This window comes from Polychytrium aggregatum (genome assembly GCF_025602895.1).
Source record: "Polychytrium aggregatum strain JEL109 chromosome Unknown BJ171scaffold_19, whole genome shotgun sequence".
NCBI lineage: Eukaryota > Fungi > Chytridiomycota > Chytridiomycetes > Polychytriales > Polychytrium > Polychytrium aggregatum.
In genome coordinates this window covers 272,302-296,672 of record NW_026516221.1, presented here as the reverse complement: position 1 = coordinate 296,672, position 24,371 = coordinate 272,302, and the positions used below count along the sequence as shown (strand labels likewise).

At 58.1% G+C, this 24,371-nt stretch overlaps 10 protein-coding genes across 10 annotated transcripts; 3 read left to right on the top strand and 7 right to left on the bottom strand.

Moving 5' to 3' along the window:
• Positions 1-23: 23 nt before the first annotated feature.
• On the bottom strand, positions 24-1,907 carry BJ171DRAFT_568176 (uncharacterized protein). The gene is made up of 4 exons (XM_053113506.1): positions 1,676-1,907; positions 1,245-1,538; positions 566-997; positions 24-490 (listed from the first exon to the last, which is right to left on the bottom strand). Exons 1-4 carry the CDS (start codon positions 1,800-1,802, stop codon positions 222-224), a joined length of 1,122 nt encoding a protein of 373 aa, XP_052966477.1. The 5' UTR covers positions 1,803-1,907; the 3' UTR covers positions 24-221.
• On the top strand, positions 1,908-3,793 carry BJ171DRAFT_505694 (uncharacterized protein). The gene is made up of 7 exons (XM_053111052.1): positions 1,908-2,010; positions 2,095-2,192; positions 2,397-2,424; positions 2,597-2,669; positions 2,762-2,923; positions 3,025-3,314; positions 3,400-3,793. The coding sequence occupies exons 2-7, from the start codon at positions 2,099-2,101 to the stop codon at positions 3,578-3,580; spliced, it is 828 nt and encodes a 275-aa protein (XP_052966476.1). The 5' UTR covers positions 1,908-2,010; positions 2,095-2,098; the 3' UTR covers positions 3,581-3,793.
• Positions 3,586-5,093, bottom strand: BJ171DRAFT_619578 (cell division control protein 14, SIN component-domain-containing protein; the record flags this gene model as incomplete). The annotated part of the gene is made up of 7 exons (XM_053115402.1): positions 3,586-3,763; positions 3,914-3,993; positions 4,105-4,203; positions 4,370-4,458; positions 4,553-4,600; positions 4,704-4,827; positions 5,001-5,093. The coding sequence occupies 7 exons, from the start codon at positions 5,091-5,093 to the stop codon at positions 3,586-3,588; spliced, it is 711 nt and encodes a 236-aa protein (XP_052966475.1).
• Positions 5,094-5,507: 414 nt separating this feature from the next.
• BJ171DRAFT_505682 (uncharacterized protein) lies at positions 5,508-7,124 on the bottom strand. Its single transcript, XM_053111051.1, has 3 exons — positions 6,917-7,124; positions 6,474-6,788; positions 5,508-6,348 (listed from the first exon to the last, which is right to left on the bottom strand). Exons 1-3 carry the CDS (start codon positions 7,038-7,040, stop codon positions 5,687-5,689), a joined length of 1,101 nt encoding a protein of 366 aa, XP_052966474.1. The 5' UTR covers positions 7,041-7,124; the 3' UTR covers positions 5,508-5,686.
• Positions 7,125-7,252: 128 nt separating this feature from the next.
• BJ171DRAFT_505678 (CrcB-like protein-domain-containing protein) lies at positions 7,253-9,626 on the bottom strand. The gene is made up of 7 exons (XM_053111050.1): positions 9,168-9,626; positions 8,965-9,055; positions 8,811-8,851; positions 8,548-8,627; positions 8,138-8,426; positions 7,893-7,964; positions 7,253-7,796 (listed from the first exon to the last, which is right to left on the bottom strand). Exons 1-7 carry the CDS (start codon positions 9,382-9,384, stop codon positions 7,528-7,530), a joined length of 1,059 nt encoding a protein of 352 aa, XP_052966473.1. The 5' UTR covers positions 9,385-9,626; the 3' UTR covers positions 7,253-7,527.
• Positions 9,627-11,230, top strand: BJ171DRAFT_505676 (trafficking protein-like protein particle complex subunit 3). The gene is made up of 4 exons (XM_053111049.1): positions 9,627-9,903; positions 10,094-10,191; positions 10,364-10,463; positions 10,685-11,230. Exons 1-4 carry the CDS (start codon positions 9,790-9,792, stop codon positions 10,994-10,996), a joined length of 624 nt encoding a protein of 207 aa, XP_052966472.1. The 5' UTR covers positions 9,627-9,789; the 3' UTR covers positions 10,997-11,230.
• Positions 11,231-13,611: 2,381 nt separating this feature from the next.
• Positions 13,612-14,620, bottom strand: BJ171DRAFT_581969 (uncharacterized protein; the record flags this gene model as incomplete). The annotated part of the gene is made up of 3 exons (XM_053114137.1): positions 13,612-14,008; positions 14,170-14,256; positions 14,490-14,620. The coding sequence occupies 3 exons, from the start codon at positions 14,618-14,620 to the stop codon at positions 13,612-13,614; spliced, it is 615 nt and encodes a 204-aa protein (XP_052966471.1).
• Positions 14,621-15,884: 1,264 nt separating this feature from the next.
• BJ171DRAFT_581968 (uncharacterized protein) lies at positions 15,885-16,999 on the bottom strand (the record flags this gene model as incomplete). The annotated part of the gene is made up of 3 exons (XM_053114136.1): positions 15,885-16,284; positions 16,623-16,709; positions 16,872-16,999. The coding sequence occupies 3 exons, from the start codon at positions 16,997-16,999 to the stop codon at positions 15,885-15,887; spliced, it is 615 nt and encodes a 204-aa protein (XP_052966470.1).
• Positions 17,000-18,487: 1,488 nt separating this feature from the next.
• Positions 18,488-21,432, bottom strand: BJ171DRAFT_599198 (cyclic nucleotide-binding-like protein; the record flags this gene model as incomplete). The annotated part of the gene is made up of 7 exons (XM_053114907.1): positions 18,488-19,123; positions 19,267-19,287; positions 19,465-19,567; positions 19,733-20,043; positions 20,170-20,524; positions 20,613-21,250; positions 21,405-21,432. 7 exons carry the CDS (start codon positions 21,430-21,432, stop codon positions 18,783-18,785), a joined length of 1,797 nt encoding a protein of 598 aa, XP_052966469.1. The 3' UTR covers positions 18,488-18,782.
• Positions 21,433-22,423: 991 nt separating this feature from the next.
• Positions 22,424-24,364, top strand: BJ171DRAFT_505662 (adaptin ear-binding coat-associated protein 2). The gene is made up of 8 exons (XM_053111048.1): positions 22,424-22,613; positions 22,734-22,766; positions 22,918-23,005; positions 23,139-23,151; positions 23,255-23,441; positions 23,527-23,635; positions 23,751-24,001; positions 24,201-24,364. The coding sequence occupies exons 1-8, from the start codon at positions 22,546-22,548 to the stop codon at positions 24,250-24,252; spliced, it is 801 nt and encodes a 266-aa protein (XP_052966468.1). The 5' UTR covers positions 22,424-22,545; the 3' UTR covers positions 24,253-24,364.
• The last annotated feature ends 7 nt before the right edge of the window (positions 24,365-24,371 follow it).

The following is a 24,371-nucleotide window of genomic DNA, read 5'->3' as shown; positions in this document are numbered from 1 at the left end:
AGGAACAAAGAAAAGAATATCGACGACCGACTCCAAAATCCAGACCACCCTGTCTCGCCTTGGGCTGGCTCTACTGGCAGAGTGAAAATATAGTCAAGTCAACGCGAATGCATATAGAGAGCACGGAGGTAGAGAAGAGTATGCCACAGGGCGACTCCTGGCGCCGCAATGCCTCACCATAGCCAGGATCAGCGCGACCAGAGATATGTGTGAATCATGGGCTAGACGCAAGTGATCATCGAGCCGGCCGATGTGGTGCAGTATGTGCCTTGCGGACAGGACAGCTCTGGACTGTACCCATTCTGGGACGAGGTCACCGGAATGCAGATTTGATAGCTCTGCGTGGAGGAGCAGCGCATCGAATAGAGCGAGCATCCCTGGCTGGGAGTGGTGCACGGATTTTGATCGTTTCGCTGGCACAGCGCATACCCGGCCGAGTTGATCATGCACGAGGTTCCAGCCTGGCAGTTGAACAGCTCGTAGGTACCATCTGGTCAGAGTGAGTGAGTGAGTCAGCGAGTCCGAATGGCGATGAGCGTATGCAGCTTCAAGAGCAAGTACTTACTGCCATCGCAGTAGGCGATTTGCGAGCCGGAGCATGTCGCCCCGGATCCAACCGAGCAAGAGTCGCCCACGGATATTGTGCCAGTCGGACAGGTGCTCGGAGTTGGTGTAGGCGTAGGTGTTATGCAATCGGTAGGAGTAGGAACAGGACCCGCCGTGGTCGTGCCTGCGATCGTTGTCGACACTAGCCCAACGGTGGTGGTTGTGAGCGCCGACGTTGTGCCTGCAGTTGTGGTGGTCGTTACCGCCGTCGTCGTTGGGGCCGTCGTGGAAGCCGCTTGGGTGGACACCTCAATGCACGAGGCCAGAGTGGTCATCGTCGCTACGATGGACGTCATCGGTATCTGGGAACTCGTAGTTGTGGCCAGGATCATGGATGTAGATGTAGATGTAGATGTGGACGTAGCCGAGGTCGTCGAGTCGATCGCAAATACTTTAAACAACGATTAATGCGAGAGTACTCAGCAATAATGAGAGGCGCATTCGATCACCTGAAGCACCCTGTTTCCGGTTGATTCATTCAGGGCCGTTCTCCGGGGCTGTGCTCATGCAACGAATGGTGCAGTTTGTGCCGCCCAGCCCGACTGGGCGCTCTGGTCGTGCATCCAACGCACCCCCACGGTCTATCATTTCGCCAAGTGTCTTGCTCGCATCACCCACAACGCAAATCGGCCACTTACCATTGGTCTGTACGAGGCAGTTGGTATATCCCGTCGGGCTGGTTGAATCCACGTACTTGATCGAGAGCGAAAAGTTGTAAGTCCCGATCGTGATCCCTGAGAGGTCCGCAATGTTCTGAGGGACGGTAATGGAGATGCTGCCGGAGGGCGTGGCCGTCAGGGATACAGGCGAGAACGCAGCGTTGAACGGCACAGCGGTGTCGAGGCTCGGAATGTACTTGACGTTGGATATCTGAACTAGGCTGCTTCCAGAGGCAGTGTATGGGATCGTGATGATGGCGCCGAGGCCGTATGCTGTGGCAGAGAGTGCAAGAGCCAGAGGAGAGAGTAGTGGGTGGAGACGGGCAGAAGAAGTTGGAGATGGCCTCTTTTGTAGCTGCAGCGAGGGCTCTGTTCTTGTCAAGGCCCCGAGCCCCCACGAAGGTGCTTACGTCCATATGGAATCTGTCCGACTCGGAACTGGCTGGCGATTGCGATCGGGCATGACCCACTGGTCTGGCCCATGGTGGCGACAGCGAAGAGGAGCAGGACGGCGACAAAGGATGCTGCTGCTGTCATGCTGCGGGAGAACCCTTGCTTGGGATGGAACGGCGGTTGGGCGTCGGGATGCGTCGTTGGAACAGTATTAAATATCCGGCTGCTCGTCACGGCCGTTTCGCGCCTTGTTAGTTTGGCGCTTTGCAAGCGACCCCTCCGATCTGAACGTCGCTACGGAGCTACGGCATCGGTGGGCGGCAGATTCGCAGCCGCATATCGATACGGACAGGTAGGCCTGCGGGCGACTTGCAGCCGAGGCCGGCGAAGAGCAAGCCGATTGAAGGGACCATGCTTACAGCCCATCCGCTTCCAGCGCCATGTCGAGCCACGCTGTGCTCGAAGCTATCCAGAAAGTCGCTGCCCGGCACTTTCGCAGGCAGCTGGGATCTCGTTTGAAGGCCTTTGCACATGGTGCGTTTGTTGAACACCAGGTTGACTGACGACTGGCTCGTGCTCTGCCGGATGGGCCTTGCAGCAGGATACAGGATCTGCTCATCGCCGACGGCTATTGCTTCTCGGGAGCGCCAGTGGCCGCTTGTTGCTTTGCGGCAAGTCGCAGCGGCTGTGGTTGCGCTCATCCACTTTGCCTTTTGTCCTTTGCCTTTCGGAGCCCAGATATCTACTTTGTGCAGCTTGGTGTGAGGTAGTGTCGATGCTGAGAACCTCTCAAGCACCCTGTCGGCTTTCTGCTGCGTCCTGCTCGCCATCTGTCCTCCAACATTCCGACTGTCCAGCCAAGCAACCAAGCAACCAACCAAGTAACCATCCATCCATCCATCCACCCATCCATTCATTCATCCGGGTACGCCCCACAGACCGGTGTTCCTGAACGACTACTTCATTTCGACGACCGAGGAGCTCTCGGCCTTTGTCCGCTCGCTTCACCAGGTCAGCCTCTGTCGTTCGCTGCGGGGCAAGGAACTCGAGGGCCCTGCCACCATCGCTACGAAGGCTGATAGAAGCCACCGCTCTCCTGCCAGATTTCGCGGGACTTTGAGGAGCTGGGATGCATGGTGTTCAACGAAGAGTTTGTATACTTTTGCCACCGGGCGAGACTCGCTCAAACTCTTCGTAACGAGGTCGAAAGCCGGTTTTCGGATCGGATATTCGTCAACGTCTCCAAGGCCCTGAAATCACCGCAGGTAAGAGGGCAACCCTCGCTGGTGCGCGCCGCTTTGCATCCGCTCGGCTTCTGTCAGATCTTGATTTTGTAGCGATCACAACCGCCCCGTTACTCACACAGATATGCAAGGAAGAGGAAACCGCTGCAATCATCAGCCAACTGGACCCGCTGGTGGCCAGGCTCCTCGACCGGCCTGGCTTGTCTCTCGAAACAACCGAGCTCGTCATCGCCCAGGAGCTTATCCCGGCAGTTAGCGGCTGGCTTCTTGGCTACCCAGTCGTCTACACCCTCTGGACAGGCAGCCAAATATCGGACTCTGTGGACGGCCTCGACAACTGCCTGGGATCGGTCCAGCTCCGGCTCTTTGAAGTGAATGTTGACCTCGCGTCGTATCCAGACACAACGAGAAGGTAGGCAGATCTCGAAGCTCAAGCGACTCGAACGACAAGATCTCGACCAGGTTATGAGGTAACATTCATAGACTTATTGCACTAGGGACCCTTCTGGCAACAAGTTCCGTATGATGAGTTTCAGTTGTCCGATCGAGATCTATGAAGCCGGCCGGTCGATCGTTGATGGATTCAAGGAAGCGCTGCTGCGGGCCACTAAGAAGTTGGGCGACTTGCAAGTGGAGTGGAACGAGTCCACCGTCTGCTATCCGAAACTGATGGTGTGATGCAATCAGTCTGCTGGCAAGAGAGAGGAGCCTTCGATGGATTCTGGGAGATGCAGGATCTTGACCATCTGGGAAACCCAGGCGTCGCCCATATGATGGCTCAAGACTTTTGTGCGGTCGTCGAGAGAAGATCCGGACTTGTTGGAGCTCAGATAGATGTAGAACACCTCAATATACTTGTTCCTGCGGACAAAGGCCATCGCCAATGTCGAATCCGTGCATCCGGTTAGTGAACCAGCGACCCGCGGCTGAGATCGGCGTCCAACGCAGATACAAGACGACTGGGCTGAGTGCGGGCAGTTCACCGAAAGCAGAAACAGTGCGTATACTCACAACAGGACTGGGGTTCGCTTTGCGCCGCGGCTCTTGAGCACCGAGCATATCCTGCCTATCCCATCGGCTTGCTCGAATCTCTGGAGCACGGAAGAGAGGAATCGAGTCCCGCCACAGCATGCGTCATTGCTCTGGTCCGCCAATGCATTTGGGAGGGAAGCCACAGAGCTGATCCGACAGGACTGGCGCACCTTCCAGTTCTCGCACGAGCCGATGATGACAGCCTGAAGGGTTTCGAGAACGTGGATCAGGATTTCTTCGCTGCGACTTGTCAGGTGCTTGAGAAGTGCCTGGGCAGAGAAGGCCGTTGAGGAGGAGTCAGTAAGGATGTATTTGGAGTGCCGATCGGATCAGCGCAGTGCATCTTTTGCATCGGCAAGGCTCACGATTCACTCCCCCTTATATCTGGGATCGGTCGCTGCCAAGATCCGGTTATGCGTTCCATAATCAAGTTACCTCCATGTGCACGGGAACTGAAAAGCACTTTCCGGACTGAGGAAAGAGCAGCGCCAGGCCCTGGATAACCTCCAGATGCAGAATGGTCTCTGGACAGATTGATGCCGACGAGGCTCTGATGTCAGCCCGGAATGCCCATCAAATCCTTGAGCGTTCGCTTGCTTTCGATCAAACGCGCCTTACCACGGCTCTCCGTCAACTTCCCGAGGCGCACGCAGAGTTTTTGGAGGACTGTTGATACCGCCGACGAGCGTGAGATGGCTCGGCCGCTTTTCATATTACCGCCGTGATACCGCTCAGCCGAGAGCTACGGTGAAAATATGAATGCACTCACGGCTCGTCACGGATTCGTCGTCGACGGTCTTGAGCAGGACTAGGGCGTCGGGTAAATCGCTGGACAGATAGCTCCGTAGATCCCGCAATGCATCCAGTTTCAGCTTCGGATGCTTCGAGTCGTACTGTGAAGGGATCGGGTGTTGGTTCCCACGCGAGATGAGTGGAGGGGCGCTATCCAGCGGGATCTCGCAGCGTGCGGTATGTGCCTCGAGAGAGCCTTGGCAGCGTGGGCCAGCAGTAGCACATCAAGTAACCGTTTCGGTGATTTATATCAGCCAAGGGCTCGGCGACGCACCATGGACGAGATGTCTCTCAACCGGGACGCGACGGTTGATCGGAAATCCTCGACATATTGCCACTGGGCAAGAGATTCGGATAGGGACGCCATTCTTCGCGCAAAGGACGCCAGGGGAGGGGATGGCTTCTGCCCAGAGCCGCTCTGCTCCAAAGACTCGAGGGTGTGGAGACAGCAGCAACAGGCTATCTATGGCTTGCGCCACGAATAAATCCGGTCATGTTCGCCGATCATGCTGATTGACGCTCAACAGCGGGCACGCCCAGCGCATTCAGGAGCCCCCGAAACCGAGAGCCATAGGCATAGACCTGTCCAGTTTCTGTCGGCAGGCGCCCTCTTTCCACTGAGCGTCTGTCTATCCACGCCCCAGAGTGTTCAAGGAGGTTCAGCACATGTATTCAGGGGCAAGGTTATAAAGGGCCACGGCACGAAAGCTATGCACCCGAGTCCAACGAAATGAAAGAAGCGAAAGAAGCGAAAGAAATGAACGAAATGAAAGAAAGCACAGCCAGCACCTGGTTTCACATCGTTACAGATACGGGGCCGTCATGGGGTTGGGTGTTGTTGGCAGTCCGTTTGGCTGAACATGCGGAGGAGGGGCAAAGGTGCTGTTAAGGAAGTGATGGGAATGCTTGGGAGATGCGTGTGGGCCTCATTCCCTCCGAGTCGGAGCAGCTCACTAACCCTCAAGCCCAGATTTGGAATCGATCCGGGTGCGCTTCATCGTAATGATGTGGACGGTGCTTTGGCTTGTGTGTATCGTGACTGTCGTGATTGTCGTGATTGTCATGTTCCTTGTGATATCGATCGTGTTGTCTGGCAGGGCATCTCTTTGTCGGAGTGGGCTTCAGGGTCGATGTGGCGGCGCTTGAGCTGGTGCTTGTTTGCGAGGAAACTCCGGTACCGCCTTCATGCGAGCGGGAGGAAGTGTGCGAGGCTCTCGAGTGGGTCGATGTTGTTTTTGTGGTGGTGGTGGTGGTGGTGGTGGTGGTGGAGGGTGTCTTGGAAGAGGTCGGGGTCGAAGAGGATGTCTTGGACGAAGTCGACGTCGACGAAGATCTGGTCGAAGTGGTGGAAGACGACGTCGACGAAGATCTGGTCGAAGTGGTGGAAGACAACGTTTTGGAAGAGGAGGATGTCGATGATGTGGTGGACGAGGTGGTGGAAGAGGATGCCTTGGAAGAGGATGCCTTGGACGAGGATGTGGAGGAAGAGGATGTGCTGGAGGAGGATGTGCTGGAGGAGGATGTCTTGGAAGAAGATGTGCTGGAGGAGGATGTGGTGGAGCTGGTCGATGAAGTGGAGCTGGTCGAGGAGCTTGATAAAGAAGTTTGGAGCACAAAGCTCTCTATAGATAGTATGCAGAGGCATCAGTAGATCGACAAAGAGCATGCTGATCTCTGTTGATTCAAGCCATCTGATTCTCAAGCCAGAGGCGGCTTTAAAGGTGCCTGGACCCACAGCGAAACTTACGAAGCGAGTCAATAGTGCACTGCTGCGACACCGGAACACCGGCAAGGGTCCCGGGGATGGTCAGAACAAACTCCAGGAAGAACGACGTGGTCCCGGATGCGTTGGTGATATTGACAATGTTGCTGGGGATTGGAAACGAGATTTGGCCAGTGCCAGGCGAAGGATTCTGGACAGGCAGCTGCGGCGTGGACGAGGACTGGGACACAGGGATCGTCGCGGTGGTGTCTCGGAAGATCTTGATCGAGACGATGCTGGTGATGGTCGAGGTCGACGGGATGGTGTAGATGACCAGGACCGTGCTGCTCAGAGTCAGGGCTGGCACCGCCAGGCGGGGGTGCGGGCGAATAGATGGGAAATGGGACGTTGAGCAAGGCGATTCAGGCCCTCTCTCTGTCGGCGAGTGGCTGGGTTCGGCAAGTGCATCACCAGCGACGAAGACTTACGACCAGGACTGATCGACTGGATCGAGAAGGTGTTGCTGGGGCAAGTTATCGTTTGTGCCAGGCAGAGCTGGATGCAGATCAGCAGGTGCACCCAGGACCAACGAGGCAGTTGCATGGCGACCATTTTGCGGCGGGATAGTCAGTCAGCACTGAATGCCGACCGCTGCGACGGCATGCAGCTCTATCAGCTATATACTCCAGAGCGAAGAGGCGCTTGCGAGTGCTCGGGCGAGCATTTCCCAGGGTCGCGCTTTCTCAGGGCTCTGGGCCCAGCGGAGACCCTGAAAGCGAGGCCCAGCTCGACAAGGTTTGCCGATGCAGGCTCTGCCCGATGCAGCCTCTGCCCGATGTTTCCGCAACAATGCACATGGGTGGGCTGGTCGCCTCGCTGACGTCGTATATTCGCTGGCATCATCGCCCATGCATACGATATCTACTTGCGGCTGCACACACACATCCGCCCTCGCACACATCGATACCGCCCAGGCCCAAGAGCGACTGGATGGGCTACCCTTTACCGTCTGCACGGCTCCAAAGGCCCCCTTGACCCTTCGAGCTGCATGGCGGAGAGGCTGTCTTTTCCCTTGCTGCTGCCGATGCTGGCGGGACTTTCACAGACACTCTGACCCGTGCGGGCGGAACAGCAGCGGAGACCCCGCGATCAGCACCAGCAGGATCTGGCCGCCGACGGTTGAAGCTAGACCATAGATGTAGGCCTTGGTTATGCTTGGGATGGTCTTGAGCTCGACAATCCAGGTCGAGATGGTCGTCAGGCAGCCGCAAAACCCGTTGGCGATCCCGTGCACAAGGGTGCAGCTGCCGGCAATCGAAGCGCTGTAGAGATAGAGGGCGGCGATGACCCCAGTCCCGATCATGTTTGCTAAGCCGGCCCAGGAAGAAGCAAGACCAGTCAGTTGCGAGATCTGCAACCCAAGTCCAGAGCAGTCTCTGCTTGCTTGCAGGGCATGCCGCATACCAATGAAGGTTCCAAGAGGAAAGGCGGGCATCCTGGAATTCAAGACCGAGAGGTGGAAGCGCAACAATGTTCCTGTCGATGCATTGTTAGTCCATTCGCCGGCTCCAGCCTCGTCGCCATTACCACGGCTGATGCAAGGGGCACATGGCATGATCACGATCGATCGAGCCCGAGATCTTGCATGCGTGCTGGAGCACTGGCTCGGTCATTGCACCTCCCAGACCGTGATTATCTCGCAGCCTTACCCAGGGGAGATAACACAAGTGCCCACATCAAGTCGCTGTGAGGCGAGTTCCAGAAGCCCAGAGATATGCTTGTGCCAATGCTAGCGAGAGCCAGGACCAGAAAGAATGCATCCAGCACAGCCAGCTCCTTTGGCAGCCAAGTCCGCGGAGCCATATTGACGCCGATGAACGGAGACCGCCGCTTCTTGTAGAGCAACGGACCCGCAGCCTCTCCAACATGACGACCAAAGTCGGCCGAAATCAGGGACATGGCAATGGTCGACACAATCAAGGCCAGGAACGAAGCGATCTGTGGGGTGAGAGTGGGAGTGAGAGTGGGAGTGGGAGTGGGAGTGGGAATCGAGCCGGGTCAGGAAGCGGACGAAGGCATCCCTCCAAATGCAAACGGCTTCTTCGGCTCTTGAGCCAACCTGATAGCCAATCCCTGGACTGGGCGACATGAACGACTTGAATGTAGCGAGACTCCAGGACGAAAAGGTGGTGATAGAGCCTGCGGACATGCCGACGGGGTGAGCAAGGCTATTGGAAGTGCCGATGGACTGGGAATTGACTCTGCACGCTTGATCCGATATGCACGGCGTTTGCCGCATGGATGCGACCACCCCTAGATGCATGGTCGCCTGTCGAATCGGTCTCCAAACCTGTGGATGCAACCTCGCACTATGCCACTCACCGCAGAGCCCCGTGGTGAGGCCGATGTAGAGCGGATAATATCTTGAGGGCCACAACAGACAGCGTCCCCACGCTTTAGTACGCCGTTGGTCCACATCGGTCCACTCGAGCATGCTTGCAGTTGGTGGGATGCCCCGACGCACAAAGCGACATACCCGACAGTGATTTCGGACTTGTAGACGTTCACAAAGCCGATGATAGCGCACCCGACAATTTGGGGGTAGACAATGCTGGCCACCGGCGAGTCTGAATTGACGAGGACAGCGTTACGATGAGCGGCATGGGATGGGGCGGGGGGTGCTCCTGGAGGGCTGCAGTGGCAACAAGCTCGGACATCTTGCAGCATGCGTGCAATTACCGCTGTAAGCAAACACGGCAAGAAGCCCGAGGCGGATGCAGGTGCCCAGGATCGAGAAAAACACAAACGACAGAAGCAGGACAAGATAGCTGGAGTGGATGGTGATGTGCGAGTGTCGGTGGGCACTATGCTCCCGCTCGACCTCTTTGAGGTTTTCGAGCTCGTATTCATGCTCGAGATGGACGAGATTGTCGTGGGATGTCGGCGGCTCCGACATGGCGGGGTCGTTCGGATCGCACTCGGCGGTGGGTGAGAGGTGAGTTGTGGAATGGTTGCACACGGCCGAAGATATGGACTCGAGGATCACGTGAGCATCGCAGTGGCTCTGCTCGGATGCCTTGGGCAATGCGGCTCCTCATATCCCAGTGCCCGGGCTGGGCTGAGCTTCCCGGTGCAAGAACAGACGACCCCGCCCAGAAGCAGACCAGGCCATGCCAGGCCGTCGCTGTCCTGGAGCAACCTCCGGTGTTCATCTCGATTTCCCATCGCCGAGCAGCGCCTCTGGCTGGATCGAGCCAGGCCAGCCAAGAGCGCGCCGAGAACACCCTTGGCGCCAACCGCTCCGGCCTTCCTCCCTCGCCTGCGACACCGCCTGCAACACCGCCTGCACTTGCCGCCAAACATGCAAGGGACATTCTCCGCGGCCCCAAAGGCATCGCTCGAATACAAGATGGCCAGCCGCCCAGCCGCTCGCCCAGCCGGAGAGGACATCTGGAGAACCAAGGTCGACAAAGTTGTGAGTGCCGTTTCGGTAGCGCCGACAGGCCACGCTTTCCCTGGCCAAGGAGCGGGCGGGGACAGCGGAGAGGAGATCGGCAATACAAGCCGGGGCACCTCGATCCAGCTCTTTGCGCAGGAGCGAATAGGGGTGATCGGCATCGGCACGAACAAAAGACTCGCTGCTCACAGCCCGTTGGCTCGAACAGAGTGCAGAACTCTTTGCCCTCACGTACGGATCGATCGTCACGCAGCTAGTGAAGGACTATGAGGACTATGTCGAGGTCAACAAGCAGCTCGACAAAATGTAGGTCGTGAGCGACGATGGTGGCAAGCCAGCAGCGCGCAGGTGGACAGACCTCAAAGGCACGACGGCATGGCTGGTGCGGAGGGATCTGAAACCGGGCCCGTGCAAGCGACGACGGCTTCAGCGCTGACCCTTTGTTGATGACATCAATGCCATCGGCTGTTGATAACAGGGGATACAACATTGGGGTCCGCTTGATTGAAGAGTTCTTGTCAAAGACCAATCTGGTCAAGTGCCAAGACTTCAAGGACACGGCAGAGGTCATCTCGAAGGTACGCTCCATGACCACCCACCCTGTCTGACGGAGGATGCGGCGGGGAAGGGGGAGGCTGTTAACAGGATGCGATGGCCAAGTCAGCGTGCGCTGATCTGGCCCTGGCGTTGCGGCTGGGCTCTGGCGACATCGATGGCGTGGCCGATCGAGGCTGTGATGGGAGCCTCGATGAAAGGAGTCTCATTTTATTGGGCGCTGTCTGCCAATGACGAATCACAGGTCGGCTTCAAGATCTTCCTGAACATCGTGCCGCAGATTCAGAACTGGTCGCAGGACGAGAAGGAGTTTTCGCTCATCTTTGAGGAGAACCCTCTGGCCGAGTTTGTCGAGCTTCCAGAGGACGGCGTGGCCACGCAGGTGCTCTGGTACTCCAACATCCTTGTGGGTGTTCTGCGCGGGGCCCTGGAGATGGTGGGCTTCCAAATCGAAGCGTTTTTTGTGGCAGACGTACTCCGGGGTGACGACACAACCGAGCTGCGGGTCAAGTTCATCAAGATGCTTGACGAAGAGGTGCCCGCGAGCGAGGACTAGCCAGTCGCCGACATTCAATACAAAGCCACGTCTGAGTGACGGACGAGCATGGCCGTGCGGTCCAAAGCAACGGGCGCTGGCTGCGATGGCTGGAAAAGTGACTCGGGAAAGGCACCTCGATTCGTGGATGAGATAAATGGGCTACGATGAATCTGAGTAGGCTCCTATCATGGTGTGCTACTTCTGTCCAGGGCAGCATCACCCAAGGCGAGCTCGTTTTGCACGAGAACGATGGGCACACCCGATGATGCCCACCCACACAGCCACGACGGAAGGAACAGAACCAACTGGGACAAAGGCGGCCTCATTCCATCAAAACAGTGTCATGTATTCAACCTTTACGAGGCACATCACCAAAAACCAAAATAAGCTTCACACCCCACCCGGCTTGTGCCTGGCAAAGACGCTCTCCGGTTGAGCAGGTATTTAGAAGCCACCACGGAGACGGAGGACGAGATGGAGGGTGGACTCCTTCTGGATGTTGTAGTCAGAGAGGGTGCGGCCATCCTCGAGCTGCTTGCCAGCAAAGATCAGGCGCTGCTGGTCCGGAGGGATGCCCTCCTTGTCCTGGATCTTCTGCTTGACGTTGTCAATGGTATCCGAGGACTCGACCTCGAGGGTGATGGTCTTGCCAGTGAGGGTCTTGACAAAAATCTGCATACCACCACGGAGACGGAGGACGAGATGGAGGGTAGACTCCTTCTGGATGTTGTAGTCTGCAAGGAGAAGCGGAGTAGTCGTTAGTACCACAGATTCGCATTCCGACAGCAACACGTCAGGGCAGAGGGCGACGCGTCGGCAGCCGAAGTGCGGTGCTTACCAGAGAGGGTACGGCCATCCTCGAGCTGCTTGCCAGCAAAGATCAGGCGCTGCTGGTCCGGAGGGATGCCCTCCTTGTCCTGGATCTTCTGCTTGACGTTGTCAATGGTATCCGAGGACTCGACCTCGAGGGTGATGGTCTTGCCGGTGAGGGTCTTGACAAAAATCTGCATACCACCACGGAGACGGAGGACGAGATGGAGGGTAGACTCCTTCTGGATGTTGTAGTCTGCAAGGAGAAGCGGAGTAGTCGTTAGTACCACAGATTCGCATTCCGACAGCAACACGTCAGGGCAGAGGGCGACGCGTCGGCAGCCGAAGTGCGGTGCTTACCAGAGAGGGTACGGCCATCCTCGAGCTGCTTGCCAGCAAAGATCAGGCGCTGCTGGTCCGGAGGGATGCCCTCCTTGTCCTGGATCTTCTGCTTGACGTTGTCAATGGTATCCGAGGACTCGACCTCGAGGGTGATGGTCTTGCCGGTGAGGGTCTTGACGAAAATTTGCATGCTGGGCGGGCAAAGTGAAGCGGAAGGAGAGTCGAAGGAGAGCCGAAGAGGAGAGCGCTGGAAAGGTGACTGAATGAGACCTTGGCGTGAGGAGGGAGGGCGACGGCGGGGGCAATATTTATATGAGGCAGCCCGCTTCGCCACCTGTTTGTCAGCGAAGGCGGGGGCGGGGACGGACTGCAGGCGGAGCAGCTCACTGCCGACCAATCAAGGTGTCAGCGTGATGCCGCCCTTGGCGGGCGGACAATGCCCCGCACCGCCTGATTGGGAATGCGTTGGTCAGGCGGGGGGCGGCCTCTGTGCACGCCACCCACAGCCCGCCTGCTGCCGCCACAGCCAAGGATCCCCCCCTGTCGACCAGGCCAAAGCCCGCCAGGGCCAAAGCCAGGCCCAAAGCCGGACCAGCGCAGAGAGAGCCGGATGCGAGCCTGTGCGAGCAGGTTGCTGTCCTGCCCGTGCGATGCCGTCGTTGCTGGCTGCGATGGCCCACCACAGGCCATCGCAAATCGCCGCAGCAATCCGCCGCGAGCGCTGTCCCGCTGGGCTTGGCGTGTCGCGTCGTTTCCAGACGCTTCTTCGCGCAGACGCTTCTGTGTGGTCGGACTTGGCATCCGAGGTTCCACGTGAACGCCCCGGCAAACACGGGGTGCGTTGGCATGGCGTGCGCGGATGGTGTCAGCGGCCGGGGGTATCAGCCGCAGGTATCCGGTCTCTGTGGGCGGTATCATTGGGCGGTATCAGGCTGACGCAGAGGTGCTCGTTCTCGCAAGCACGATGATACCGCTATGACACCGCCCTCGCTGAAACATGAAACACCTCGCCGCCACCGGCATTGCGGGGTCGATATATGGCACGCTTGCACCATCGGATCAGCTCGGCAAGCCAATCTTCCAAACATATCCGCCCTCCTTGGCAATCGGTCCAGGAGCAATAGGTGAATAATGACTCTAAAAGCTGCGTGTATTTTTGCAAGCATGGGTTGGTGGAAGGCCTTTGATGTGTAGAAGCGTCCTGCGGAGACTACGGATCAACGCAATGCCAAGAAAGAAGTGGGAGGGGAGGAACGGCTGGAAGGCGGGACGGAGCGGCAACAAAACAAATGTGCGGGCAGGAGGATTATCGCGCGAACGGTCAAATGATCATATGGATGGATTGACGTGATGGTGGGGGAAAAAAAAAAAAACAGGCAGGCGTGTATAGAAGAGTGAGGTGACGGAGCAAGCAGGGCCGGATCCGTTAGCCCAGGTCCCGAAAACTCGGGATGGGGGGAGGCGCCACGGAAGCCGCCGCTTTAGAAACGACCGCTGCTGTTGAAGGTGTTGCGGGAGGCCTTCCAGTTGCGGAACTCAATGACGGTGTAGGCAATCCAGACAATCAGACCGAACCAGCCGGCACCGATGGCGGCGTAGACGGTGGTCAGGTTCTTGATGTAGGTCTGATCGGTGTCCTCGAAGAAGCCGCCAGCAAAGATGGCGTCGCACGAGGTGCCGGACTGCTCGAGGAAGCCACAGGTGGTGCGAATACCGGCGCTGGCGACCGAGGAAGCGACGAGCAGGAGGATCGAGTAGATGGTCGAGATGACAAAGAAGACCAAGATGACACGGCCGGCTCGGGACTCGTTGCGGAAGAGGAAGAACAGAGAGCCAGCGCCAAGCACAAGCGAGAGGATGATGCCGATGGCGCCGATGCTGTTGGAGCGAGAACAGCAGGCACGGGTCAGAGCGCCAGAACAAAAACAGGGTCATCTGCAGGATGATAGCCATGCAACGGCCATGCAACGGCCATGCCGCGCCCGACTCGGCTGGCTGGCTGGCTGGCTGGCGGCGGAGCGAGGAGCAACGGCACTTACGCAACAACGAACGAGCAAGAGGGAGAAATGGCAGTGAAGAGGTAGTGGGTGTTGGTAACGCGCTGGTAGTTGGAGATGAAGAGAAGACTGGATCGAAGCGAGAGAGCCATACATCGCCAGGTCAGTCGTGGGTGCACATGAACGTCGCCAGGTCGCAGATGCCACAGAGGCCGCAGCCAGACTTTCGCTCGCCAATTTGATGCGTGGTGTCTGCGTCTGGCTGCTTGCCACTTGGAGCCACCACCGCGATGCTTAGCCGCTCGTTCAGCCGGCATATCCGTGCCAAGCGACAAGAAGCCAGTCTCGGGCCAGAGACGTACCAGGTGTTGCTCGGGCCGTACTGAGCCTGCTCGGCAATGCCACCAGTCAGGATGGCAGCGCAGATGAGCTGGACAAAGTGGATGACGAAGGCGATGAAGGTCTTGTGGGTGTGGTTGAACTTGAATGCCATCTTGTCTAAGGTGCTCTAGGCGAGGGAATGCGGAAGGGGATGCAGATGATGCGTCGTCTGGAGGAGAGACTTGCAGGAAACGCCGGCGAACGAGGGCGGAAAGGAAAGCTCGCTTTGCTCGGGCGGGAGACGTGGGTGAGGCGGGCGTGCGGGTGTGCGGGGGCCTGGCCGCTTTAAATAGATCCTCGCCGCAGCGAGCCAATGGTGGTGGTGGGGGCCGGACAGCAAGGGGCCGAGCGGGCAACAGCAGCACAACGGCCACACAGACAGCGCGCCAGGCACACGCCAGACGCCCGAGGCCGGCAACACAGGCGCGTCCTGGGTGACACGGATGCAACGCAATGTCGCACGGCCGCCCGGATCCACACGACCGCCTCATTTCCTGTGGCGGCGCGGGCGCGTCTCGTCCGGACTGGGAACCGAGCAACAAGCGGCCGCGCTGCCAGCAAGGGGGCCCCGAGCCAAACTCCGACCCGCCCCCCAGCGAGCCACGCGGCCACCAAGGGACAGCGGCGCCGACAGGGAGCGTGCCTGGAACAGCAACAACGGCGGCTGCAAGCTGCGAGTGCGTCGCGTCGCGCGTGTCTGCGGCCGGCTGGGACTGCCTCGTGTGGTGCCGGGCGGCCGCTGCGCAGCTGGGTCGCGTTGTGCTGCAGCCACTGTGTGTGTGTGTGTGTGTGTGTGTCGCCACGTGTGGCTGCTGTGGCGGTGCAGGTGCGCAGCCCGTCCAACCAGCGCCGTGCCGAGACCACCAGCCGCTCTCGAGATCGCAGCATGTTCGATGTGTGCTGCTCCTCTGGCTCGGCGCCCGTTCAATCGGCCATGGCAACCATGCGCGCTGCCTTCCTGTGGCATCGCCCGCTGTCCTGGCGGCGTCTTTGCATTTTCTTTCGTTTCATTTCATATCATTTGGCCCTTCGTTGCGGCATGGCAAGGTCCGCAACCAAGGCTACCGGAACAACCGGGGGGGGGCATGATCAGAAAGGAAGACAAGAGGATATCGCACGAAAACGGAAACGGAAGAAGAAATGATACAAATGAGATCCTCGACGACAACAGCGACATCAGCGCAAACCACACCACGGCAAAGGAGAAGAGCGACAACGAAAGAGTGGCAAAGAAAGGAGAGAAAGAGAGGCACAATCAAGATGGAGGGGGAATATCTGGCCGGCCAACCAGGCTGTCTGAATCAGCCAGGTCCAATGCAACTTTCGCTGCCGAAAACATCCAAGGTCTCGGACATGTCCTCGGCAACAGAGTTCCTTCACGAGGCTTCGGTCGAGTTCTTGAAATGGTTGCGAGTGTTCTTCCAGTTTCGGAGCTCCAGCAGGGCAAACAGGACCCAGACGAGCAGCCCAAACCATCCGGCACCAATAGCGGCGTTGATCGTCCCCAGGTTCTTTGGGATGGCACTGCCATTGTTCTCCGTGAACCCGCTAGCAAAGACGGAGGCGCACTGGACTCCAGACTGCTCGAGATATCCGCAGGTCCACCGGATGCCGATGCTGCCCAGCGACGCAGCCACAAGCAGCAGCAGCGAGAAGATGGTCGAGGTCGCTGCGTAGGCGAGAATCACCCGAGCCGCTCGAGAGGCTTCTCGCGACAGAAAGTAGAGGGTGCCAACCCCAAAGATCAACGACAGGACGACGCCCACCGAGCCGACGCTGAACGGGGATGGGTTGAGTAGCACTTGAGTTAGCATGTAGGGCAGCGTTATCGGGCCAACGCAGTACTGTTCGATCACAAGCCGGGGGGGCAACGGAGATGTCCTCTGCAGCCCGAGCCACGAGCCGCCAGACAGATCTGTTCCTGGATCCGCAGAGGTTGCATACGCATGCCCGGGATCTCGAACACTGGCTTGCGACCGAAGCGACAGGGGGTGCATCGTCACCGCCGAGTCCGTGGTCGGTGATGCTCATCATCGTCCGGACATCCCGGGTCGATGCCAGGGAGCACCGCGGCTGCCTCGCTCCCTCCGCTGTCCCATTGGTTTGAGACTCACAGGATAATATAGGAGCAGCTCAGGGACGTTGCCGAAAAGGTGAAATGCGAGTTGATGGTGCGGTTAAAGTTGGAGATGAAGAGCAGACTGGATTGCCAAGCAGACGAGCCAAGCAGACGAGCCGATGCGCAACCGGACAGGTGGAGTGACAGACGGTCGGTTAGAAGGGGCTGCATCGGTTCGCGAGATCACTCAGTCCCCAGCCGCAGCAGTCCAAAGTTCGTCTCGGGCAGGCATCGATGCGCCTACCATTGGTTGTTGGGGCCGAACTGGGCCTGGTCGGCGATGCCACCGAGGAAGATGGCGGCACACAGGAACTGGACCAGATGGACCAACATGGCCAGCACGATGCGGCGAGGCTGGTTCAGGGTGATCATATCGGGCAAGGTCTGCTCGGCTCTCGGTCGTATTCGTGGATCGGTTGTATTCGTGGGTGGGAGGCCGGATGGGGAGGAGCGACGGCCTGGGGGCAGCGACAAACTTGATGAGGCGCAGAGTTTGTCCAAGAGGGGGCTGTCCTGTCCAGCCAAACTTTCAGCTCCCCTCCTCCCCGCCAAAGGCACAACAAACTCGTGAGGACAGAAAAAAAAGTTTCGACCACTTGCGACGGCCATGGACGGCTCTGGATATCTGGATTTACGAATGTCTGGAAATGACCGTCTGGATGCGCAGGTACACATACTCTCGGCGGTTGATCGGGGTTGGCCGGCCACTGACGCCGATATGACTGCCCTTCACCACACAATCAAGGCACATTCAAACGATCTTGTCGGTCCCTCACTCTCCTCATACAGCCTGCAGCGGAGCAGTGGCAGCAGCATCCCGTGAATCTGATCTGCCGATAGCCAACTCACACGCATCTGTGGCCGGCGACCCTTGATCACGACGCAGATGCACCAGCATCCAACGATCCGACCAAAGAAACGGCCAACCAACCAACCAACCAACCAACCAACCATGCCCAGCCGGCACAGTGGCGCTTGGGTCCGGGTCTGGGTCTGGGTCTGCTGCCCAGTGAATAAATGTCGCCCGCATACCTATAACGCATCGGCGTGAAGACAAGCCGGTTGCGCCTCAAACAGAGGGCTTGGTGTTTTTGCAAGTGTATCCACAGAGTGGAACAGGAACCCAAGTGACGGCTAAGAACGTCAGCTCGAGTGCAGAATCTTGCGTATCTCAATCATTGATAGGGGCCATAAGCAACCCCCCTCCTTGTCCCCCGCTTGGCCGGAGGAGCAACAAGCTCCCCTCGCGCCTTCGGAAAGCGCAACATCGCATCATAGAAGCAGTAATAGTGCCCGGCGCTGCTGGGCTCTGGCAGCCCATACAACCGCCACCAGGAACACTTGCAAAAGGGAAGCAAACGAGTGAATCCGCGCGACTCCAACGAGGCAATACAGAAACGTGAGCCTTTGAAGCGAGCAAGCGAGGTGTAGTGGCCGGTTGGACGATACAGTCCTGCTCTGGCCAGTACACCACCGCCCGCGACATAGACGCACGTCTGCGGCGAAGAGCACAGGAGAAGCGAGATCGGGCAGGGGAATCTGGCTGAAGACCAAGACGGCAGAGATCGAAAAGGCAGAGATCGAGAAAGCAGAAACCAGCACACAAACGAAAGAAAAGGGCAGCGCCTGTGCCACATCTGTGGCGCAGCCGATCACCGCGTCGCCAATCGCCGCATGGCTGCCGATTCCCACGCTCAATGGCCCCAGGATGCAATCGCAATGGCGAGGCAGGACAGCTGGATGCGGGGTGCTGCAGCATCCATCAGCGCCAGTGCGGGGTGTTGCAGCGTCATCGGTGCTCATCCGTGTTCCATCTGTGGGGTCTTGCACTGACTGCATCGAGCCACAGCATCGTCGCGAGCATGATGAATATACCCATTCTATAACATGCTGCCGCTGTCTGTTTCTGAGAGCCAGCGATCGAAGGGACCAACAAAGCTGCCCTTGGATCTGCCCATGAAGCCGCATATCCGGACTTGGGGATGTGTGTGGGGAGAGGAGACCCCTGCTTTGTAGCCAGCTACAATGTCCACCCAAGTTGTAAGCAGGAGCGCCGGTTGTGGCATCAGCACCGACGCTGACCGACGCAGAAACGTGCGCCAGATACACTCGATGGCCAGCTTCAGCTGGCGCGGTATTGTTCGATACAAGCGCTCTACCGCCCTCCGCGAAGGAGAAGTGACTTGTGCCGCTGAACTGGAGGGGACCGCTTTCCACGGTCATGGCGGCGCTCCATTTCCGAGCTCACGATGCTGCTCGTGCTCATGTACCGGGCATCGCCCTCTTCTTCGGACTCCTCTTCGATGATACCACCATCCTTGGGTGGCTCAACAGGCTCGACTCGAGCTTCCTCGGAACGCTTGACATCCTCAATAAGCGAAAGAATATCCAGAAGAACTGCCGGATGCTCCAAGAAGACGCTTCGGGCATCCATCCGTAGGAGCACGCACATCTCAGTGTCCGTCACGGCCCGCACCGAGGCCGTTCGTGTGCACTCTGTATCGGCAGAGGGCGGCGATGGGTGAATGGGTTGAAAAGCCTCAGACGCTAGCCACTGTCCGTGAACATCACACCGACTGACGAGTCTGGCTTTGTCAGCCAGCCCTCTGCACAGCGCCATGAGCGATGCCATCGTTTACCTTCAAATAACGTGATTTCGCCTGTGTGTGGGTGCAATCAAGCGTCATATCAAACCGGCAGCCCAAGCGGCATATGTAAGTAACCCAGTAATATCCCACACACAGTGTCTATCTAGAGCGAGACATCATCGAGCACTCCACTGCTACGGTGGGCAGCCTTCGATTGCGCGACATCTGGGCCTTTGGCTGTGTCCTTACCAAAAAAGCTGTCTTTCTTGAGGTTCATAAAGACCGTTTGTCCATCTCCAGAACAAACCTCGACCTCGCCCTTGCGTATAACGTACATTTCTTGAGCGTCGTCCTTTGTGTGTGCGGCACATGTCAGCCACCACCAAGCAGGCTCAAGCTCCAGGCCGGCATCCTACTGCATCCTGCCCCATCGTTCCACATCCTGCAGGACCCCGTGGCATCTAAGAATGGTCAATGTACTTCTACCGCCTTCCAGGGCATATCATGAGGCACTTACTCCTTCGTGGAACAAATACCATCCCGCCGCGACGTTGATCGTGCGCATCTTCATGCTCAGTGCCCGCTTGAATGTCTGGGGACGATCCCGGAACAGTGGCACACGATCGATATACTTGCCGTACAGAAACAGGGCGATTTCGCCCCGCAACACATACGGCATATCCTGAAAGATCTCCTTCTCGTCGAGCCCTTGACTCCGCGCCTGGAAGAATTTTTCGTATGCAGTGATGCGCTTCTGGAGCTCGACGGGGAAGGCTTTTTTCCGCATGTAGTCGCGCAGGTTGCTGTGGCGAAAGATGATTCGTTCCTCTGTTCAGCCGTCAAGCAGCGATGGGAGCGGCATTAGTTGGCGTGCCGTGAATGGGAGCGACCATCGCCGCCGACGCAGCCACGGAGCCGAAAGTATCCATCAAGTCGCCGGGTGCTGCGACTCACCTGCTTCGCTCTTGACCACGCTTTCGTCCAGGAATCGAATCAAACTGACAATGTTGCCAAACAACGATCCAAACACACACGACGACATCAGAACCTCGAATATCGAGAAGCCCTTCTCGACGTCAGTGTTGACGCTCCGGAAGATAAAGAACACCGCCTTGAGCGCCGAGTAGTACGAAAAGAGATACTGCGTCCCAAAGGGCACGGCTACGCCGTTGGCATCAAAGAGCAGGTGGTCGACATCGATCCATCGGTCGGGCGAGGTTTCGAACGTGTTGAGGAACCAGAAGACGCAGCAAAAGTAGTGGGAAATGGTGATGATCGCCAGGACGTTTTTGATCAGCCGCGAAATGGACTGGAGAAGAAGGGCAGGGATCGGGTCAGTCGCTTGGAGCAGACTCGGGGACACAAAGCTACTCATGGCCGCTGGCTGCGCTACTCACCACATGCGTTCCAGGCAAATGGACGGACAGGAACCAAGTTAAAAATCCCCGGCTGGCCGAGTACAGCCGCGCGATCCGCAGAATCGACCAAATCCGCGACAGCGACAGGTTGGCGGACGTGCATGTCGTGAAGATCGAGCGGTCAGCCACGATCCAGACGCCAATGTAGAGAGCCAGGTCGGCCGGAAATACGGTCAGGATGATCAAGGTACCCTTCTGGGTCCGGAGAAAGTTGCCCTGGACCTGCCGGCGCGACTTTGCTGGGTACCCGAACTCGTCTTCATAGGAGCGCACCAGCCGGAAGATGACCTCGACGATCTCGATCAGGTCCATGATGCCCGCTATCCACAGGGTCCCCGGAAATACCAGCGAGCAGGTCCAGGCGGCTTGGAGCGGTATCAGAAACAGGTTGATGCACTGGTTAATCCGGACGAGGGCGTCCCAGAACGTCCAGAAGGGATGTGGCTCCTGCATCACTCCGTTCTCAACCGGCGGCAGCCATGTCCGCATCTTCTGGAGAAGCTTTCGAAGCTTGGGCTCTGTTTTCTCGGACCGCAGGATGCTCAGGACCTTGCTTGTGTCGCCTCCCCCTTTCTCGAGATCCGGGTCGTCGTTTGGCAGGGTCATTGCCAGCCGGTCTGCGAAGCATATCCAAATAAGTGAGCGTGCTCTGTCGTTCGAGTCCAGACTGATGGATGCATTGCACGGTGCTTTCTCACTCTCCGACGCTCATGCGTCGCTCTCACTCTCTACTCGCCCACTCACCTACTCTCACACTCTCGATTCACGTACCTGGGGCCTTCTTACTTGCGCTGGCCATGCTTTTATTCTTTGTCGCCATGTTCGCACTTCAATCCACTCAAACGTTGCTCCGGAATCGCAGTGGTGACCCCCGTAATGGCCAAGAGCGGTCGTCGCGAATATGAATGGATGTTCCAGTGGGGACTCGGTCCAGCTTGGGAAAAGTACGAAGCTGTGCTTGAATTGGCGCAAAATCCAGGATCGAGGGCCAGCGTCGATATCACGTACGAGTATCCGAATCGGCTATGCAGCTGCAGGTCTGTATCCAAGTCACACGCTGGAATAGTCCGCGAGCAAGAAGTCGAGCAAGCGTGAGACCGGCCTGGTTTGCGGAAAAGCTCTTGCTGAGCAGAATTAGCTAGAGAAAAAAAAAGCGAGGGGACGCTGAGCACATCGGCGTAATCGGGTGAAACTTGGATACGCTGTAGCCGGTGTGATTGTCCAAGCCAACTTGTCGTCATGCAATCGTCGTCAACGGCGACGAATCTTGCCTGGTTTGGTGACGTCCGGGGCCGCCATGACGTTGCGAATCATGGCCTGTGTCTGTGGTAACTAGATTGGGTGGCTGATATTCATCACTAGAGGGCTGCTTCGCCAGGCAAGGGTCAACTTGCCGGCCTTGGCGGCCGGGTGATTTTGCCCGGTGGTGCTGTGGGCTGGCCGACCAGTGCATCGCCAGTACATTGCCAGAGAGTGGCTGGACTTGCATCACCCGCTGGAAAGTTTCGCCCAGATTGGTGGCTGCAGGGCGATTGTTCAACAGCTCGTCGCAGATCTGTTTCCAACCAGAGGCCGGCCGATCCGCTTGGTGCGCTGGATGGGGTCGCCGAGGGATGAGTGGGAGACCGGGCAGCTCGCTTGGCTCAGCCTGCAGCCGACTCGAACATTCCTGATCCACCACAGTGTCCCAAGTCGATCGGCACGCCTGCCCCAGTGCAAATGCGGTCGCAGAGCCCCCCCCCCCAAGTAGTGGAAGCGTGGGACCAGCAGCACCAGGACAAACAGCTGGACCGGCCCTGGCCCTTGCAGCACGCGAGCGATCCCCGACAGCGCCTGCAAATCTCCCCGCCCAGGCTCTCGCACACATCAAACCTGTCTGCCTGCCCGCTGAGACCCGCTGCTCGTAGCTGCCATGGGACTTCTCGACGACGACACATACGAATCGGTGCTGGTGGTGATCCGCGAGTGCATGGTGTATAGGTACTGTCGAGCCAGCAGCAGAGCAAGCCCGCCCATCGGCAGGTCCTTTTGCGCACTGGCCTGATCGTAGCTGTCACATTGCCCGGACGCTGACCGTCAGAACAACACAACGCAACACAGGATTCCCCCGCGATCGAATGCCAGAGGATACAGGTAGGATCGCAGGCAATCTTGGATTTGATGTGGCGTCTCTGCCATCGACACCCGGCGTTGCAGCATCACACTTGCTCCCATCGCTCGTTTCGATCCTCTTGCCCGTTTCGCTCAATCCCCTCGCTCCCGTTGTCGATGGCGCCGTAACCAGGGCGGCCGATTGGGATATCACTCAGCACATGTGGACGGGGCGCCTCAGGGTGATTGCCCGCGGCGACGATGCATTCATTAATCTGGAGGTAAGGCAGCAAGAATCCCGAGCAGGGATATCCGCGGAGCAGCCGTCTCTCGGCTGCAGTCCGAGCGGCTTCACGAGTTGTTAATAATCCTTTCCGGCGGCCAATCCTCTGCTTGCCGAATCCTTGTCTGCAGGACGGAACGACGGGTAGGTTCAGCACGGGCAGATTCGCATCGTTATCATCGCAGTGGGTTCTGTGTCGACCATGCCATGCTGACCTGCTGTTTGGCCTGACCTGCAACGCTTCCAGGCGAGATCTTTGCTCAATGCCCATACAACCCCGACGGATCGAGCGTCGAGTCCGTCACGGACTCGTCCCGCTACTTTGTGCTGCGAATCGTTGACAAGGCTTCGGGCAAGCATGCCTTCATCGGCATGGGCTTTACCGAACGCTCGTCGGCGTTTGATTTCAACGTGGCGCTGCAGGATCATACCAGGTGGGTCTTCGAGGAGCCTGCGGTGTCTTGGTATGCTTCCATGAGGGTCCGCAGGATTGACATTGGCCGTTTCGATCGACATCAGGCGGGTCAAGCAAGCCAAGGAAGCCCACAGCGCCAAGCCGGCCAGCGCCGCCCCCAAGATGGACTATAGCTGGAAGGAAGGCCAGACCATCACCATCAATATTGGCAGCGTATGTCATCCGTCATCGCATACAGAGGGGGCTCGCTCGATGGCAGGAGAAGCTGTGTGTCAAGGCATGCGCGGCTTGGCTGCTGAGATTGTTGTCGGGTTGGTTGTCTGCACAGCTCAAGTCGTCAAAGCCGGCCGGGGCGTCGTCTGAAAACCTCTCTGGAGCCTCGGGTGGCTTCACGATGCTGCCTCCCCCGCCCTCCAGATCTCTGGCTTCAGGATCGTCGTTTGGATCCACCGGATTCCTGCCCCCTCCGCCCTCCAAGCAGCAGCAGCAGCAGCCGGACCCGTTCGCTGCCTCGTCGTCGGCATCGGCGGATCCCTCCTCGGGCTGGGCAGACTTTGGAGACTTTGTGGGCTCGAACCCGTGAGTATGTCGGGCTGATGAGCGGATCCCGGCAGGCCCGTTGCATCGATCCTGTGCTTGACGTCCGGGTTGGCGCCGGGGTACAATCGGGATGCTCTCGATTGAGGGCGGCCATGGACGTCATGCTTGCTTGAATGGTATTTGGAGCCACGCTGAGATTGTCACTGACGATTGTATGGCTCTATCGACAAACGACCAGCACGAGCACCAGCAAGGAGTCAACCGCCCCGAGCGGCTGGGAAACGTTTTAATGACAGGCGCATGTACGAAGCAGGGCGGCGGCGATGCGAGAACAGGCCGCATCCGGTGGCTCTGTCGCAGCAAAATACAGCCCCGCATGGTCCAGACGGTGTTGATGATCTTGGTGGCT